Below are 21,269 nucleotides of genomic sequence, written 5' to 3' on the forward strand. Positions count from 1 at the left end.
TTTTGCTCAACTATTGACATTGGAATATGCATATCATTTTACTGAACATATATTTGTTAGTTAATTTGGCTTTTGTAGTGTTTTACACTCTTCCAAACAGGTTAGCCAATGATTTCTTGATGATAATTAATGCACCCAATAATTACCATAATATAAAAATTGGATGAGCATCATGAATAAGATAAAAGGATTAATTTTTTTTTTAATCTAAAAATAAAATTTTGGTTTTACTATGATATGATCTTCCCCATGTCGTTTTGTGGATCTCGAGATGGCCATGGCCATGAATTGAGTTTGAGCTCCTCAAGAGGGTTTGGCAATGGCAGCTAATAAAATACTTTATTGAATAGAATATGAAGTCCGCATGGGTATCTCGAGGTCTCTTTATTTATTCCGTTAAAGATATGCTTTAGCTTTGCGACTTTTTTGTTTTTTCCTTTTCTTTTTACTTTATTTATGTAGAAAATAATTAATAAGTGGCCTTTTTTAGGGCTTGATATAGTGCATGATTGAAGGATAATGTTCCACATGTTAATGAATTTTTATGATGGAAACATGATGATGTTGGGTGGGTAAAGTTTATGAAGAATTTGAATGGCTAGCTCTTGACTTGTTTTGTTGAATAAATTTTGGTGCTTTTGTGACCCATGATAGCAACTAACATTTTAAGATATGAGTGCCATCATTGCTGTCCAAAAGAGTTGCTAAAATTCTGTTCTCATTGAGAAGCAATTGCTATTCAGTATTCACTATACCCTTTCAATTATTGAAAATTGTCACTGGAAAGGCATATTGTTAGCGAACCAACGAGTCCTAGAGGGTGTTTGGCTTAAAAATTAACGTATAAATATTGAGTATTTATAAGATAATTTAAATTGATAAATATTTAAAATTTTATATAATTACCTATTTGATTAAATATTTATAAATGCTTAATAAATAATTAATGTTTAATAAAAAGTAATTTATAAATATATTTATTATTAAAATGATAAAATTTATGATAAAATTTATGATAAAATTTTTAAAATTAAATAAAAATAATATAATAAAATATTTAATCAAATTAATTTATAAATATTAAAATAAAAAATTAATTTTTTCTAATTTATTTTTTTAACTTGTAAATTTAATTTATATGTTTAAAATTTATTATAAACAAATAAATTAGTATATTTTAAGAGTTTAAGAGCTAAATTAACTTATAACTTGAGAAAAACACGCTTTTTGTATAATGATATTAAAATTATTTGAAAATGGTAATATTTTTAATTTTAATTTAAATTAATTAGAAAAAAAATATTTGTTAACCAAGATAGATAATTTATGTATTTGACTTTTTCAAGGCTCTAACTGAAAGGAGTCGATGATGAGAGAAATAAACGTCAGTCTCTGTGGCCATTATCGTCAAAAGCCTTACATTAGATGTGCATTCATTTGAGAGGCTTCTCAAGGTCAAGTTGGTTTTCTCAAAATAAAACTATTTGATCAATCTTTCAATGCTTTAATTTTCTTGTGAGTTCTTTAAATTTAAATTTAAATTGAGTGGATCTAATATAAACTTGAATTTATATAAAAACAAGTTTAGTTACAATTAGATTAAATATTTATATCTAAAAATATATATATATATATATATATATATATACACACTCAACTCTACTCAATTTAACTAAGCCTTTATCCTAAAAATTTATTGAAGTCGGCTATATGAATTCTCATTCTCCACTCTAAACGATTTTGGATTAAATCCTCGAAAATATATGATGCTTCTAGGTCATATTATATTACTCTTCTCCAAGTCAGTTTAGGTCTACCTCTTCTTTTCTTTCTATCCTTTAATCCAATGTACTCTACTTGTTTAACGTATATCTATGCTTCACATGACCAAACCAACTCAATCTCCATTCTCTCAACTTATCCTTAATTGACACCACTTCTACCTTTTCTCTGATACTTTCATTACAGACTTTATCTAGTTTAGTACGGACACTCATCCAATTTAATATTCTCATCTCCGCAACTCTCATCTTAGACATATACGACTCTTTCATTGCCCAATACTCACTACCATATAACATAGCCGATCATATGACTGTACGGTAAAATTTTCCTTTCAACTTATTAGGAATCTTGCGATCACATAAAACTCCCGTGGCATGTCTCCACTTCAACCATCTGACTTTAATCCTATGACTAAGATTCTCTTCACATCCCCCATTACTTGAAGGATTGAGCCGAGATATTTAAAGTAATTACTTTAGAACAATACCACTCTATCCAAACTAACTCATTTTCTATTATCAGTTCGGCCTTCACTGAACTTGCAATTAGAAATATTGCGATCACATAAAACTCCCGTGGCATGTCTCCACTTCAACCATCTGACTTTAATCCTATGACTAACATTATCCTCACATCCCCCATTACTTGAAGGATTGAGCCAAGATATTTAAAGTGATTACTTTAGAACAATACCACTCTATCCAAACTAATTCATTTTCTATTACCAGTTCGGCATTCACTAAACTTGCAATGCATGTATTCTGTCTTCGTTCTATTTAACTTAAAGCACTTTGACTTTAGAGTATTTCTCCAAAGCTCTAGCTTTCTATTGACTCATTCTCACATCTCATCTATCAAAACTATATCATCCGCAAATATCATGCACCAATGGATATTCTCTTGTATATGTTTTGTCAATTCATCTAAAACTAATGTAAAAAGGTAAGGACTTATAACTGAACCTTGGTGTAATCCAACTTAGATAGAAAAATCTCTTGTGTCCCTTCCCACTGTGCGCACAATAGTAATTGCTCCTTCATATATATCTTTGAAGACTTGTATGTACCTAATAGATACCCTCTTTTGTTCTAACACTCTCCATAAGACATCTCTCGGAACACTATCATAAGTCTTCTCCAAATTGATAAAAAATATGTGTAGATATTTCTTCACATCTCTATATTTCTCTGTCAAGCTTCTAATAAAAAAGATCGCTTCTATAGTTGAACTACCGAGCATGAAGTCAAATTGATTGGGAGAGATACATGTGTCATGACGTAGTCTATGTTCCACAACTCTTTTCCACAACTTCATAGTATGGCTTATGAGTTTAATTCCTGTATAGTTTGAGCAACTCTATATGTCTCTCTTATTTTAAAAAATAGGTACTAAAATAATCATCCTTCATTCATCAAATATCTTCTTTAAGTTTAGAATCTTATTAAACAATTTAGTTAATTATGCCACTTCATGATATATATATATATATGCAAAAATTTAATTTAACGATAAATAAACTACTCATTATACAAGTTCGAACTCTCGTAAGTACACCTGTTTATAGCCTTTAAATATATATATATATATATATATATATATATATATATATATCAATTGGGAAAGAGAATGGAAAATAATGAAGTACAAGAAACCTAGAAATTGAAAAACAAGCTTTGCAAGCAATTCCTATGTTCCCTAGATAGATGGCAATCTACAAAGGATCAACTTCTTGATTCTTCTGAGATCAGAAATTATAATAATTTGTGTCCAAATAAAGATTAAAATAATTCGTCTGCAGATCTAAACGTTTGGATTTTTGTGATGCATGGCATGCACACTATATTTGGGAGGATGGATAATATGAGAGGAAGGAAAATAATCTGTCTGTGTATTTTTTTTTTTATTTGGGAAGATGAAGGAAAATAGAAAAATAAAATACTAAAAAAAGATATGAAAATGGTTGAATTACCTAAATTCCAACATTAAGTTCATAACAAATCTAACTGACCTGACATTTCTAAGTGATACAATCCTTGCATGGTTTCAGTCTAAGTCCATTCCCCACACGTCGAGCATTTAAATTTAGCACATTTAGAGCACGCTTGATATCTCAAAACAGAGGCATACCATCACTATTTGGTTCACCGCATATCATACATGATGAATTCTGGATCTCCATTCATTTCAGTTCAGCGCCTGATAACATGATCCTACATTGGCACAATTGAAAGCTTGTCATTGTTACACAAATGTATGATTGCTGCAGCAGATTTACTTTCAAGAAAGCATAGCATTGGCATCATCTTCATCACCATCCGCTACCGGTGCTTCATTAAACATGTACTGATTCTGATACTCCATCAAGTATTGTGTTGATCTCTTCACATCCAAAAACAGATTGTAAACTCGGGTGATATCCTCACTCTCTACAAGTTTTCCCTTGCGCCTCTGGCATGCCAATGATGCAGCAGTAATGAGATTAATGGCATATCTCAAGGATGTTTCCACCCCAATATGCGTCAATAAAGCCTTTGCCTCTTCAGATGTTTCCACCTCTTCTTCTTGGCATCTAATGTCCACAATCTTTCGAATTTCATCCTTTGTATAAGGCTGAGTCGTGATAATTAGTAGCCGATCAAGGAGATCTATGGGAATCCCATGTGGAGATTTGTAATTTGTGCCTCGAATTGTGGTGATTCCTCTGTTGGTTGCAACAACTAATATTGGAGCCATCTCATTCTCAAGAGCACGATTCAGGAAAGAGAAGCATTCAATGTCAAGCATGTGCACCTCATCAATGAAGAGAACACCTGGCACAATATCTGCCTTGCCTTCCTCCCTCCATTCTGCAACCTTTGTGTCAATTTGTTCCCTCACTTCTGCACGGATTTCACCAGTATCACCAGTGAAGAGAGCCAGAAATCCTTGTGTTCTAGAAAATGAAAGAGAAAGTAGAGTTACTACTAAGAACAGGAAAAAAAAAAGTTAGAGGGCCTCTTACAAGCTCAAATCTATTTGCTCTGTGATCTCCAAAAACTAAAATATGGGGCTTCACCAAAACATGTCCAAAACTTGGACATGCTTTTTTTTGGGATACATCACATATAAACTAGCATAAGATGTGTTAAATAACATAGCAAATTTACTGAATGAATATACATTTTAGAAATTGACTAGCATCAGATTTTTGACCTTGATAAAAATTACTTTTAAAATCTAAAGACTTGACCTGAGTGCAACTATTGATTTGCATTTAGGTGTGAAATTGTAAATGATGAAAAGGTGATAAATATCTCCTTTAAATGGTGTAGCTTTGAAGAATGGTAAATCCTACACATTCAAGCTGATCAATTGAACCCAAACATATTTACATTCTATCTCTAGTCAATCCTAACACCATAAACATTATTTACCTTCTATCTCCAGTCAATTCTAACACCATAAACATTATTCACCAGCAGCACTTAATAGGTTGGGGTGACACTGACAAAAAAAAGTTCAAGCAAACCATGAACAAGTCTATCAGCAGAAAGAACAAGGAGAAGCTAGCTCCTTCTCCCACCATTTTCTCTCTCCAGCTCAGTGAAATCCTCTCTCCCTCATTCTCTCTCTCTCTCCCTCCCCCCAACCCTCCTTTTGAAAGAAAAAAGGTTTCTTCCAAAACGTTGCTGTGCCATTTTGACATGGGTACTCCAGGGGAAATTGCAGAGTCTGAGTAACAAATGCTTAGACAGACCAGAAAGAATATAACAAAGACAAAGGCCAAACAAATTTAAGTATGAGTTACACTTGTTCAGAACCTGAAGATCAATATCCTTTTTGGGACAAAAAAGTACAAAAAGAATCAGGTGAGTGAGAAACCAGAATACAAAGTTTAACTTGGTTAGCGAGCGATTCCACGATAGAAAATGATCAATTATAGTGATTAAACATAGAGGAAATGTTACTAATAAACTCTGGACAATTTATAGCATTCCCAAATTCCTTTTAGGTATCTCAAATTGTTAATACTGTTACTTCTATCTATTAGTTGAATGTGACAGAAAACTCCTCTGATTTCTCATTTCCATTACATCTCATTGTCTTCCTTCTCTGGCTGACCATAGAGATCTCATCTCTCTGTCTCATAAGTTTGAGCTAAGAATACAATAAACAGATTTAATGAACAACAGAGGCAAGAAGTGTTGCTTTACCATGATTCAGGCAGTACTTCTGCCAAGATCTTATCAAACACAATCTAGAAAACTCGAGTTATATCTAATCATATGACAATCAAAATACCGCAATAAACAATTTGGTACTGGTGGTACTGGTACAGGTTAAATGGCTTGAATGCTTTGAATTCTTTTTATTGGTTTTAATCTTGCACTGCAATAAGGTGAAATTCAACAAATATATGTATTTTAAGGACACCACGATCTATATCTGTCCTACAATTATGGACATTACCAAATCACCTGATTCAGCACTAAGTATTGGTTTCGGCAACAAAAGGAGAACAACACAAAATAAAATAGTATAAAACCTTTTGAAAAGATGTTATGGTGCCTATAATGAATTGGCAAATCCGATAAGGTTCTTCCATTTAAGTTGCAAGGATATTAAAATAAAAAACAGAAACAAAAAAGAAAAAATAAACCGAAATGGACAAATTCTAAAGACTGGAACTTGAGAATTTGGAAGCAATTTAATGGTTTAAATGTCTGTAAATTTCTTTAAAGTGATACGTTGCTTCACGTGATATGACAGATTAACATTGTAGGAATCGCATTATGATGTGTACCTCGCTTTCTTGTTTAAAGTGACATTATGGAATATTAGAACAAAAGCCATAAACAGTGTCAAAATGAAGATTATTCTTTCACGGCAAAATGAAAACAGTACTGAAGTTTAATTCTTTATATCCCACACACTAAATTTCAGAATCATCAAATTGGCATCAAACAAACACAAAATTACCTGCTATTAATGACATCAATCTCGTGAAGCGTCACACAATGCACCACCTCTTTCCTCTTCTGCAGCTCACCATCGGGGCACTGAACAAACTTCACCTGCGGCCCCATGGCATCGTAGTCCCTCGACCGTGAAAATGACCTCCCAAGCTTTGTAATTTTTCCAGACGCCTTATCGATTGCAATTACATCCCCACTTTGAACTTTTTCCTTCCCCAATGCTTCTATCATCTTCGCCCCCAAATCATAAACCGTCTCCATTTCGGTCGTTTTTAGTGTCAATTTCCCTGTCTTCGACGCTGCACCAGCTACCGCCGGCCTATCGATTTGCACTTCAACGACTTCGCCTTCGATTATCTCGGTTTCTTCTTTAATTCTCACGCCAATTGCTTTTCGAAAGGCTTGCATTAGTGCTTCGGTTTTAGACATCTCCAACGAGAAGATTTCGCTGCCAGAGATCATAGCGAATGGGGTTTCGAGGCCAAGCGATTTCGCCATGCCCATTGCAATTGCTGTTTTTCCGGTACCCGGCTGGCCCGCCAGAAGAACGGCTCGACCGGCTATTTTCCCATCCTTTATCATCTGTAGGATGACGCCGGCGGCCTTTCTGGCTGCAGTCTGGCCAACCATGCCCTCGGAGACAGCGCGGGGTTCAAGGGCGGAGTCAAGACCAAGTCCACGGATGTGGGAGTGGGCGCCTATGCGCTCAATTCGGGTCAGGTCTCGGCTTTCAGAGAGCTTGAGTTCAGCCATGGTGATGGTTGTCACGGAGGGGAAGTTCGAGACGGAGATAATTAGGGTTTAGGGTTATCTCAGGGCTTCAGTCCGCTGCACGTAGCTGCCAAGTGGGAGCCCAACTCAAACGAATGATAAATTTGAAATTTTTGTGAGGTGGCAAACAAAAAATATTTTAAAGGAAAAAAATCATTTTCTATTAAAATTAAAAATTAAAAATTAAAAAAAAAAAACAAATAATTGAGGCTAAATTGCTTACTTGAACTTTGATCCGTCAGAAATTTATAGAAGAAAAAATATCATTGAAGATATTAAAAAGCAATTGAAGTCCCTCTGGAAATTGGAAGAGATGTATTGGCATCAAAAATCTCGCATTAACTGGTTGAATTGTGGGGGCAAAAACACCAAGTTTTTCCACTCAACAATATCTCAAAGAAGACAACGGAATCAAATTATCTCCATCAGCGATAAATGGAGAGTCAAAATAATAGATGAGGCGCAAATCATGAATGAAGTGGTGCCCTTTTTCTCTAATCTCTTCCAGGCTAAGGAGGTGGAAGTCTCTGATTCAATTTTACAATCCATTCCCAACCTGGTTTTGGTTGATATAAATACTTCACTTTGTGCTCCAGTCTCTGAAGAGGAAGTGAGACCAGCTGTTTTCGGGTTAGAAGCGGGTAAAGCGCCTGGTCATGACGGTCTTCAGGAACTGTTCTACCATCATAATTGGGCAATGGTGAAGGATGCAGTGTTCAATATGGTTAATGATTTTTTTCACTCTGGTGTTTTACCCAACCAGTTGAACTCAACAAACTTGGTCCTTATCCCCAAATGCAATAATCCTCAATCTTTCTCTGAATTTAGACCCATCAGCTTGTGTAAATTCTCTTACAAAATCATCTCCAAGCTGCTGGCTAATAGATTGAAACCCTGGTTGAATGATATAATTTCTCCTCTTCAATCTGCGTTTGTCCCCAACAGGAATATCCAAGATAATATCATTATAGCCCATGAGGCTTTTCATGGCCTCAAATCCAGGAAGAAAGGGAAGATAGGAGCAATGGCAATCAAGGTGGATATTCATAAAGCGTGCGATAGTGTCAATTGGGACTTTCTCCTTGCTGTTATGAGAAGGTTGGGCTTCTGTGACAAGTGGATTTCTTGGATTTTCCAGTGCATATCAACTGTTCATTACTCAGTGATCATTAATGGTAGTGCTTCGAATCCTTTTCACCCTACTAGGGGCTTAAGACAAAGTGACCCCATTTAACCTTACCTTTTCTTATTAATTTCAGATGTTTTATCTAGGCTTCTTGAGCAAGCTCAAATAGGGAGTCTAATTCAGGGATACAAAATCAATCGGCATTGTCCAACTCTTACACATCTTCTGTTTGCAGATGATACCATTTTATTCGGCAAGGCATCAATAGAGGAAGCTTCTCAGTTAAACCGTGTTTTATTGGAGTATAGCAGGGCTTCGGGTCAATGTGTTAATCAATCCAAATTTGATATTACTTTCAGCTCTAACACGCCCCTTCATCTTCAAAAAGATATTGCTTCCTTGTTGAATATTCCTAATTCAGGATTTTTAAACAAGTATTTGGGCCTACCTGCAGCTTGGGGAAGATCGAAGTACCAAGCTCTCTCCTTTTTGAAAGACCGAGTTCTCAACAAGCTTCAAGGATGGAAGAGCAAATGTTTATCGCAAGCCGGTAGTGAAGTTTAATTAAGGCTGTTGTGCAAGGCATTCCACCATACATTATGTCTATATTCAAGCTTCGCATGGGGATCATCAAGGAACTTCATAAGTTAATAAAAAAATTTTGGTGGAGGCAATCTTTTGACAAATCCAATATCCATTGGGTGAAGTGGAGTAAGTTAACATGGAGTAAAAGGGAGGGGGGTATGGGTTTCAAAGAACTGGGTTTATTTAATGATGCCCTACTAGCTAAACAAGCCTGGAGAATTTTCAAGTGCCCACAAGCTATGTGGGTTCGAATTCTAAAAGGAATTTATTTTCCTTATACAAATTTTCTTGATGCAAGAAAGGGTCACAATGCGTCATGGGGCTGGAGGTGTTAGTAAGCATTAATTCTCAATTAAACAAGATCAACTTTAATTAAGTATGAAATGGTGATAATTAAATTTTTATTGTTTAGCAAAATTACCTCAAACAGCTTGAGAAATTTTCTAAACACTGGACTGGGTTGTAGCAAACTACCAGCCGTCCAGATGTCCGGCTTCTGATGATATCCACACAGACCGGTTGTGAGGAAATTCTCCAAGACACTCTTAGAGAATATTGAGAGTTTTGAGTGCTAGCTCCTTTCTTTTTCTTTCTTCACCTTTGAATGGAAGACAAGCTTCCCTATTTATAGGGAATAACATTTTATAATTATAAATTTAACCCTTTAAATTTATTAATTATAAATTGACCCCTATAGGAATTATAATTCACACAATTAATTCATATAATTCTAGAAACTTTAAATTAAGTCTACACTCAATTATTAGGGCATTAAGCAGTCTAAATAAAATTTATACTTCAGTCTTTAAGTTTCTAGAATTATTTTTATCAAGTCCAATTTGATAATTCAATTTAATTCCTCACTTACAGTCTTTATGTGTGTGACCCATTAGGTTCCTAATATGTTGGCAACAAATATAATTAAATAAAATTAATACTTTAATTTTATCATCAATACACAATTGATTAATTATATTTGTAGATCATTATTGACATCTAACAATGTGTAACGACCACCCAAATATTAGAACTTATCAAAGTGGTTTGACTAACCTTTCTGTGATCAGTCTGTCAGTGTAATTAATATCCCTTCATCATAATATTTCGATTTATACATTGATGCATAGAACGTGTCTGCTATATATAAATCATTTCTGTCCTCCCAGTATGATTGATTAATTAAATAAGATCTCAATCTTATTTTACCTTGCGCAAGAATTTAACAATCCATACTGGCCAAGAACAATTGAAATATTTTCCTTAATTACCTAAGGTGATGAATACTATCTTACAATTAAATATCTCCACATAGTTCATACTATATCCAACAGCTGCCACATTCGTTATCTTTATATAGAATGACATGTGAGCAGTATCAAAATACAGTAATTCCTATATAAGATAACTTAATGTCTCAAGTCTAAGGATCATTTACACGACTGTCATGTGAGTCTTTCCATAGACACAGGTAAACTTCCATATGGAATCTTCGTGCGGGTCAGTTCAGTAAACTTGTCACCACAAGCACTTACACATTGGTTTTAGGTATCTCACATACCTCAGCTTAATGAGAACTGCTGCTTCATTTCATAAAAGAAAGAATACAACGTGTACTAGTCTCAACAGTTATATCAATGTCCGATCTTGATATAACATTGACCAGGAATATTTTTGGAACAATAATGCAGTCAGAATCTCATAATTATAACAACATTATAATTTCCACTTCTATGCATATAAGTCTCATGGATTTTATCTTTATTAATTAATATTCATTAAAATTAAATTAAACATTAAAGATAAAGCAGCTTTTTATTAAGAATAAAGTATATATATATGAATTAAGTGATCACACTTGCAATTAACACACTGGCTGCAGTGCACATACACTAACAATCTCCCACTTACACTAAAGCCAATCACCCATGTATCTAATACCATAACCCTGCAGGTGGTGATCGTGTCTTTGCTGGGACAATGCCTTAGTAAGAGGATCTACAAGATTTTCTTCAATGTGGACCTTTTCTATCATTGCATCTTTTCGCTCAATGATCTCTCTGATCAAATGGAATCTCCTAAGTACATGTTTGGATCACTGATGAGACCTTGGTTCCTTAGCCTGTGCTATGGCTCCATTGTTATCACAGTACAGAGTAACTGGATCAACAATACTAGGAACCACACCAAGTTTAGTGATGAACTTTTTGATACAAACAACCTCTTTTGCTGCCTCAGATGCAGAGATGTACTCAGCTTCAGTTGTAGAATCTGCTGTAGTTTCCTGTTTGGAGCTTTTCCAACTCACAGCACCACCATTAAGTATGAAAATATAACCAGACTGGGATTTGCTATCATCTTTGTCAGATTAAAAGCTGGCATCAAAATACCCTTGAACTACCAGTTCACCATCTCCATATACTAGAAATATATCTTTAGTCCTTCTCAAGTACTTAAGAATGTTCTTTATTGCTGTCCAGTGACGTTCACCTGGATTAACTTGGGCATCGGAATACCCTTGAACTACCAGTTCACCATCTCCATAGACCAGAAACATATCTTTAGTCCTTCTCAAGTACTTAAGAATGTTCTTTACTGCTGTCCAGTGATGTTCACCTAGATTAGCTTGGTATCTACTAGTTATGCTTAAAGCAGAAGATACATCTGGTCTTGTACATAGCATCGCATACATGATAGATCCAATAGTTGAAGCATAAGGGATCCTATCCATTTTCTCTTTCTCAATCTGTGTCTTAGGACACATCTCTTTGGAAAGAGAAATACCATGCGATATAGGCAAGAATCCTCATTTTGATTCTTCCATGTTAAATCATTTTAACACTTTGTCTATGTACACAGATTGTGAGAGACCAAGGAGCCTTCTGGATCTATCTCTATAGATTTTAATTCTCAAAATATAGGCTGCCTCTCCCAAATCCTTCATGGAGAATTTCTTGGATAACCATATCTTTACAGATTGGAGTAATGGCACATCATTTCCTATTACTAATATGTCATCTACATATAAAATAAGGAAAATGATTCCACTCCCACAAACCTTCTTGTAAACACAAGGTTCATCCACATTTTTAATGAAGTCAAACTCTTTGACTGTTTCATCAAACAGATGTTCCAACTTCGTGAAGCTTGCTTTAATCCATAAATGGACTTTTGAAGCTTGCATACTTTGTTAGGAAATTCTTTGGATTCAAACCCCTCAGGTTGTGTCATGTACACATCCTCTTGCAAATTCCCATTTAAGAATGCGATTTTGACATCTATTTGCCAAATTTCATAATCATGGTATGCATCTATAGCAAGCAAAATCCTTATAGATTTTAGCATGGCTACTGGCGAGAAGGTTTCATCAAAGTCAATGCCTTGCCTTTGCCTGTAACCTTTAGCAACCAGCCTGGCTTTATATGTTTGTACATTGCCATGCATGTCAGTTTTTCTCTTAAAGACCCATTTGCACCCAATGGGTTTTATCCCTTCAGGTGGTTCAACCAAAGTCCATACTTGGTTAGTGTACATGGAATCCATCTCAGATTTCATGGCTTTAAGCCATTTCATGGAGTTAATGTCACACATTGCTTCCTGAAAGTCAATAGGCTCTTCTGGTAAGAGTGATATGTCATTATCAGCTTCTATTAAAAGATCCAATCTTGTAGGAGCATGACGTATTCTACTAGACTTTCGAAGTACCTGTGTTACTTGAGTTTCAGGCTATGCATCTGATGCTACAGTCTCACTCATCGGTTCCATTTGGATGGCAATTTGTGGTTCTTGAATTTCTTGAAGATTTACCTTACTCGCACTGCTTCCTTTGAGAATAAATTCCCTTTCAAGAAAAGTAGCATGCATTGAGACAAACACTTTTTGCTCAGTTGGATGGTAGAAATAATATCCAATTGTTTGTTTTGGATATCCCACAAATTTGCATTTATCTGATTTAGAACCTAACTTATTAGATATTTAATGCTTCACATAAGCATCACATCCCCAAATCTTTATATGTGACAGTGAAGATCTCTTGCCCATCCATATCTCATATGGTGTCTTTTCAACAGATTTGGATGGAACTCTATTCAGAAGGTATGTAGCAGTTTGTAAGGCATAGCCCCAAAAAGAAACTGGAAGATCCACGTTGCTCATCATGGATCACACCATATCTAATAGGGTTCGATTCCTTCTTTCAGAAACACCATTGTGTTGTGGCGTTCCAGGAGGTGTCAACTGGTGAAGAATCCCATTCTCCTTTAAATAATCTTAAAACTCCTGGCTTAAGTATTCTCCACCTCGATAAGATCGAAGTATTTTGATACTCTTTCCAGTTTGTTTCTCCACTTCATTTCTGAATTCTTTGAACTTTTTAAAAGATTTAGATTTATATTTCATTAGATATACATGCCCATATCTAGAACGGTCATCAGTAAATGTAATGAAATATGTGTACCCTCCTATAGCATGAGTAGTCATTGGCCCACATACATCTGAATGTATTATGCCCAATAATTCAGTAGATCTTTCACTTTTTCCAGTAAAGGGTGATTTGGGCATTTTTCCCATTAAGCAAGCTTCACAAGTTTCATATGAGTCATAATCAAAAGGATCAAAATATCCTTCCTTATGTAACTTTGTGATTCTTGTTTCATTTATATGACCTAATCTACAATGCCATAGATAGGATGGATTTTGATTATCTGATTTTAATTTCTTGCTATTTATGTTAAGAATAGGCCTTTCAAGATCAAGTATATACAAACCATTTGCATAAATACCAGATCCATAGAAAATATCATTATTATAAAAGGAACAACATTTGCCTTCAATAATAAATTTAAATCCATTCAGTGCCAGGCAAGATACAGATATGATATTTCTAGTTAGTACTGGAACAAAATAACAATTATCAAGTTCAAGCAAAAGGCCCATAGGCAGAGACAAAATGCATGTTCCTACGGCTAAAGCAACAACCCTTGCTCCATTTCCAACCCGTAGGTCCATTTCACCTTTCTGTAAAGGTCTAGGTCTTCTTAGTTCCTGCATATTATTACAAATACGAGATCCACATTCGGTATCTAATACCCAAGAACATGAATTTGACATAGATAAATTTATCTCAATCATAAACATACATGAAGTAGAAGCTTCATTAAGCTTCTTCTCCTTTAGTGCAGCAAGATAATCAACACAGTTCCTCCTCTAGTGACCTTCTTTGCCACAGTGATGGCAAGTACCTTTGTCCTTTTTAATGCCCCCAGTAGGCTTAAGTGCTTTAGGAAAAGTCCCTTTCTTCTTATTGTTCTTCTTCTTGGACCTTTTGGATTTGGTCTTAGAAGATTGAAGCATAAGAACAGGGGACTTGTTCTTCTTAAGTTTCCCTTTAGTAGTTGTTAGCATCCCCAACAGTCCAGGCAATGTAGTTTCCAGCTGATTCATGTTGAAGTTCATTATGAACTGTGAGAAGCTACGAGGTAAAGACTGTAAGACCAAGTTAATACTTAACTCATGATCCATGACAAAACCCAATTGGCCTAATTTTTCAATATAGCCAATCATCTTCAGAACATGAACATTCACTGAAGATCCTTCTGTCATCTTATAGTGGAATAATACCCTTAATACCTCATACCTCTCATTATTGCATTTTGAATCAAACAACTCCTTGAGATGCAAAATGATAGTTCGAGAATCCATATTCTCATGCTGCCTTTGAAGTTCAAGGGACATGCTAGCCAACATCACACATGTGGCTTGCTCATCATCATCTGTATGATGAATGAACTCACTTAGTACCTCTTCAGGAGCATCAACAAGAGGAATACTGGGTTTGGCATGTTCAAGGACATATAGCCTCTTTTGTTGCTTGAGAAGAATTCTCAAGTTTCTGTACTAGTCCAAGAAATTTGGTCCAGTCAACTTATTAGCATCCAGTATGCTACTTAGGGAATGGTAGTTACTCATGATATTAGTGATCTACAAATGCAAAGATAAAATTGTATTAATTTCATGTATATAATTTTCATTAAACAAATTAATATAAGGTCTTTAATATCCATTTGGTCTCCCACTATTTCACTCAAATTAATAGCCCTCACCATTAATTCGGGAAATTTAACGCATTAATTTCCTTAGTGGGCTAGGACCCCATTTAATTTTATTTGACCTTGAGTGTGCTCAACAAATCAAAATAAAATTAAATTAGGTAGATAACTATTTATCAATCACATCTCTATGTGACTCCTAGATCAATTAGGGACAACTATTTTTCTAAACATAATTTTATGTTTCTCCTAACTATGCCTCTGATTCTACATGATCATGAGTGTGCTCATCCAAATCATGTAAATCAATTAAGTAAAACCCATTGTTCAGAAATATCCAATATTTCATAGCCATAAACATGTTCAAGAGAAAAGCAACCTTAAGTGTGCTCAACAAGTTAACTTTAATATAGAACTCAGATTTATACTATAACAATGGAAGGCATCATGTTCATAACATGTACTTAATATTTGAATGAGGGATTTTAGGTCTATGCCAATTTTTAGGTCTCATTAATTACATGTATATAACATACACCCCTAGCAATATCATACATCACATGTATATAACATACACCCCTAGCATGCATTTCTAATTGGATGATTATGGACTTTACTAAATAATTCTCTCGAGCCATTTGAGAGAATTATAGGGTCAAAAACCTAGGTAGTAGCATTGTAGGACTTCATACGTCTTCTTAGCAGCTCCTTGAAGTATATTCATCAGCTTCTCTTTCTACTTACACTCACAAATAATTTGTCACACCTTACCCCTCCGTAAGGCATAACATGATCCCGTAGAATACTTAATGAACTACCGAACTTCACCTACCGATAACTCATTAAGTACCCTACAAGGGATTTTAAAACAATTTTCTTACATTTTGGAAGTGGTGAGCATTTTGATAAGAATTAAAAATTATTTATTCAAAGTTTAATTACTAATAAAAATTTTTGTCCATTTAAATTTTGCCGCAAATTTTATAAAAATTTTGACAGAGTTCCCTCTGTATTTTGAGAAACCAGTTCTTCAAATACCTGTAAAAAGCACTTCCAAAATATTTCACAACTCCCAACCACCAATAATTCTCAAATCAACTCAATACAAGGCACTTCAAATAATTTCACAATACAAATCAAGATTTTTCATCTCAAAACATTTAATATCTTCATTAACAAAACATAAAGTATTAAATTCATATGTACAAATATTAGATTTACAGAAGAAAATCAAAAAAATATTATTACTATTTATTTACAACTGCTCAATTTACATTGATACTTATGACATTACAGTATTTATATCAAAATAACCACAAGGGTATAAAACAATACCCGTACAAAAGGGATCAAGAAGTTCTTGTCAATCCCGCAGCTCACTCTGCTGCTTTCTCCTTGCTCTTATTTGCGACAGTAAATTAAACTATCGCTGAGTATAAACATACTCAGTGGTGCATAATAAAAATTTAAAATGCGATACATAAATCATTTATTGATGAAACATAATTTGAATACTTCACAATCACATTTCACAAATATCAAAGCTCATAACAACTCATTTTGTCAAATAATATATTAAACACAGTTTAGTCAAACAATTTCATAAACACAGTGTTGCCAAAATCATACACAACTTAAGCCATGACACAAAATTTCCGATCAATGCCGCGTTGTACACCACGACAAAGCAATCTACAACCCCATTAATCGAAATCAATGAGGGAGGTGGCTAGCTAGCTAATGAGTACTCATTCGATCTACAACCTCAACTGGCAAGCCAGAGAGGGAGGAAAATAAACGATCTCAACCCCATAAATGGAGGAGGAAATGTGATACTGTTATGCTAAGTGTGAATCCAAAATCAATTTAAAACAATTATTTTCAATAATTTATGAGAGATCCCAAACAATTTTCAAGTCATTTTTGTAGTCACAAAGTGGCAACACAATTCATAAATAACACAGCGATTTCATAAAGTATAGCAATTCAAATTTTTAAATGGGAAAACAATTACATAAATTTATTGTGCACAAACCTGACTAGAGTCGCCTCTAGGCCTTGATTCAGTCTCTCCGAGCTTCCAAGTCTTTTTCAGCTGAAACACATAATTTCATAGTGTTTCAGTACCATAACTTAACATAAGTCCAAAAATAATTTTAACTTCACTTTAACTAGCTCTATTGCGTTAAATTCGACGTTCTCCAAGTTTTTGTGTTTCGGGTTACTATTCACTACACTATTCAAGTCAAATTGTTGACTTTTTAAGGATTAATAGGTATGGGAACTCCAACTTCACCCACATACCACATTTTGGTCATTAAACTTGTTGGTTTTGGTCACTTTTTCAAAGCTTAGGTCATTTTGGCAAAATTGCCAATTTTCGGTTTTGGTGCTTCGAAGTTGCACTGTTCCATTGGTCGATCTACTGTTGGAATTTGATAAAACTTCCTTCATAGAAAATGTTCCTTATTGTCTTAAGTGTATTCTCATTTTTGAATCACCTCAATCGGAGTTTTGTAGCTCAAGTTATGGCCAAAATAAGTTTACTATTCACGTGCAATCGCTCATACCGTATCTTGGGTTACGCGATTTTGATCCAATTTTGGTCAGTAATTTGATCAAGTTAAGTTCATAATTTGGTCTAACTTTCTTCAGATGAAATGTTCTACTATGTCTTAGGTTTCCATCGGTTCAAGAATCGCCTAAATCCGAGTTTTCTAGAGAGAGTTATAGCCATCCAAACCTTACTGCTCAACTGAAAATCTACAGAGTTGCAGGTTTGGTAACTCAACTTTGCTCAATAATTTGAATGGGTTAATGGCATAATTTGGGGTGATGTTCTTCATGAAAGTTTTAGGTCTATATCTCCTCTAACCCCTGGCCAAATTTCAGGTCAATTTGACCTGTCTAACTCGAGTTATGACCAAATGAACAGTTTACTGTTCATTTGGTCAGTTTGGTGCAGTGGCAGCCTGCTCTCATTTCACTTTGGTCAATTGTTTCACCAAGTTTTGGTCAGTTTTTGGCCATGGTTCCTTAATGAAAATTGTGCTATTTTATGTCTCTTTTCATCCCCAATTGGTGGCATATCAATTAGACTTGTAAAATTTGAGTTTTGGTCCTTCAAAGTAGGTTTGGTCATGCTGCCAGCAGCATGACCAATTGACCTACGAATTTGTCTTCTATTCTAGCAATTCCCACACATTTCCTTTGGTCATTATTGACCATTTTTCAGTCCACAATTGGTCAAAGATATCATTTATGCATTTCTCCAAAATTTAGTTCACAAACCCTAACATTCAAACCCTAATCTCACTAATTCAACCACACTTGGTGCATTTCCATCTTACCACCATACTAATGTAAGTTTATTAACATCTTTAATTCCCTTTAAACACCTCAAACCATACCAAATCATACTCTCATCAACCAGGCCACAATTTCAGCAATGGTCCTTCCCCATATTTATTTCATTAAATCAAGTTCTAAGCTCACTTAAATACCTAAACATGCATTTGAAGTAGAAAATCTAAAGTTAGCACACTAACCTTTCTTGAATCCTCCAAACCCTATCTTTAACTCCTCTTTCTTCTTGTAATCCTTGTGCTTAAGTTGAGATTGCAAGATCTAGTGAGGTATTTAAGGGAGTTATGTTGATTAAGTGGAGAGAATCAAGCTTAATTGTAAGCTTAAGGAAGAAAATTTCGTGGAGATGAGAGGGAGAAGGTGGGCGGCAACCAAGGGAAGAAGAAGACCTTTTTGTTTCTTTTTTTTTTTCTTTTCCTTTATCTAATTTAATTTATGGAAGACCACAAAAAAAATCCCAATTAAATAATTCAATTTATTAATTTAGTTATGGCATCATGCATGATGTCATAACTTTTGACTTTTTCATTTTCATCTCTTTTTTTTTTTTTTTTTTCTATTAGTTCTTTAATTTAATTCTCGATTCCGAAATTTTTTTTTTCTCCGATTTTATTGGACAGTTAGGTCAGGAGTCAGCTCTCGGGGTCAATTGACCAAATTGTCCCTCGCCGGTTTAACTCGGTTTGTAAATAATCCAATATTTCTTCCGACTCCCTGACCTAATTATTTGACTGACTTAACAGTTCTTTTTTGTGATTTTCTCTTTTCCACTGTGTTCATAAGGGTCCTAAGGACCGCAGCGTCACTTTTTACGGTTCAAAATTTGAGTTTAAAACGAATTCGCAGTCGTTCCCGAGGAGGTCACTCATCGCTGTGACTCTCGGCTCGTTTAACCTCTTATGTTCTATTTTTCTTATTTATAGTTAACTAATTAAACATTATTAATTATTTGTGTTTATGGCTTCTCAAGTTGTCTTAAGTGTGGCCCTAATCCCATTAATTGTCCGGACCGACACCGGTCACCGGAACAGTGAAATATACCAGGCTATGCAACGGGGGTGTTACAATTCTCTCCCCCTTAAATAAATTTCGTCTCGAAATTTTTACCTGGTATCAATCTCTGAATAGCTGTGGGTGTTGTCTCCTCATGTCCTCCTCTCGTTCCCAAGTAGCCTCTTAGCCAGAATGATGGTTCCACAGCACTTTTACCAACGGTATCTGCTTATTCTGTAGCTGCTTCACCTCATAAGCCAGAATCTTTATGGGTTCTTCTTCATATGTGAGGTCTGGATTCACTTCTATTTCTTCTACTGGTAGTACATGAGATGGGTCTGATCGGTACCTCCTCAACATAGACACATGGAAGACATTATGTATCTTCTCCAACTCTGGAGGTAGTGCCAACCGATATGCCAAAGGACCCACTCTTTCCAGAACCTCATATGGCCCGATAAAACGAGGACTTAGTTTCCCCTTTCTGCCGAATCTCATAATCCTCTTCCAAGGAGAAACCTTGAGGAAAACTTTCTCACCCACTGCATATTCAATATCCCTTCTTTTCAAATCAACATAGGACTTTTGCGGTTTGATGCAATTTTAAGTCGGTCTCTGATTACCCTGATTTTCTCTTCAGTCTGTTGAACAATTTCGGGTCCAATCATTTTTCTTTCACCCACGTCATCCCAACACAATGGGGTTCTACATTTCCTGCCATACAAAGCTTCATATGGAGGCATCCCAATGCTTGATTGGTAGCTGTTGTTGTAAGCAAACTCAATCAAAGGCAAGTGTGTATCCCAACTACCCTCAAACTCAATCACACAAGCCCGTAGCATGTCCTCCAAGATCTGAATTACCCTCTCAGACTGGCCATCTATTTGTGGGTGGAATGCAGTACTGAAGTTCAATCTAGTTCCTAGGGCTCTCTGAAGACTACCCCAGAATCTAGAAGTGAACCTAGGATCTGCTGCGATACAATGGATACCGCACTCCATGCGATCTCACAATCTCATCAATGTACAACCCGCCATCTGTCCAAATCGTAGTTCATCCGGTTGCAGAAAATGAGCGGACTTAGTCGATGCGACAATGACCCATACTGCATCATGACTCTTCTGTGTCCGCGGAAGTCCCATTACAAAATCCATTGTTATTCTTTCCCATTTCCATTCCGGCACTGGTAGTGGATGTAACAACCCAGTGGGTACTTGATGCTCTGCCTTTACTTGCTGACAAGTTAGGCATTTGGACACAAACTCTGCCACATCTCTCTTCATACCCATCCACCAGTAATGCTCCTTTAGCCCTCTATACATTTTTGTACCACCAGGGTGCATGGCAAAAGGAGACTCATGTGCTTCCTTCAAAATGATCTGCCTCAAATCAACATCATTAGGAACACACATTACGCCTTGGTGTAGCAAAGAAACCATCATCTCTCGATTGAGAACTCGGTTTCTTGCCTGCCGACTTCTTCCAACGACTTCGATACCTTTCATCATTCCGGCGACCATTACGATCGATCAATCAACACTGGCTGTACATGCCATGCAACTGCTGCCTGCCCATCATTATTAATCTCTAAACTGGCATGTAATAACCTTAACTCATGTACCAAAGACAAAGGAGTAACCCGTA

At 35.4% G+C, this 21,269-nt stretch overlaps 1 protein-coding gene across 1 annotated transcript; it reads right to left on the reverse strand.

Moving 5' to 3' along the window:
• Positions 1–3,721: 3,721 nt before the first annotated feature.
• On the reverse strand, positions 3,722–8,153 carry LOC110666464 (uncharacterized). The gene is made up of 2 exons (XM_021826951.2): positions 6,745–8,153; positions 3,722–4,717 (listed from the first exon to the last, which is right to left on the reverse strand). The coding sequence occupies exons 1-2, from the start codon at positions 7,491–7,493 to the stop codon at positions 4,063–4,065; spliced, it is 1,404 nt and encodes a 467-aa protein (XP_021682643.2). The 5' UTR covers positions 7,494–8,153; the 3' UTR covers positions 3,722–4,062.
• Between the last annotated feature and the right edge of the window lie 13,116 nt (positions 8,154–21,269).

This window comes from Hevea brasiliensis, chromosome 7 (genome assembly GCF_030052815.1).
Source record: "Hevea brasiliensis isolate MT/VB/25A 57/8 chromosome 7, ASM3005281v1, whole genome shotgun sequence".
In the NCBI taxonomy this organism is placed as follows: Eukaryota; Viridiplantae; Streptophyta; class Magnoliopsida; order Malpighiales; family Euphorbiaceae; genus Hevea; species Hevea brasiliensis.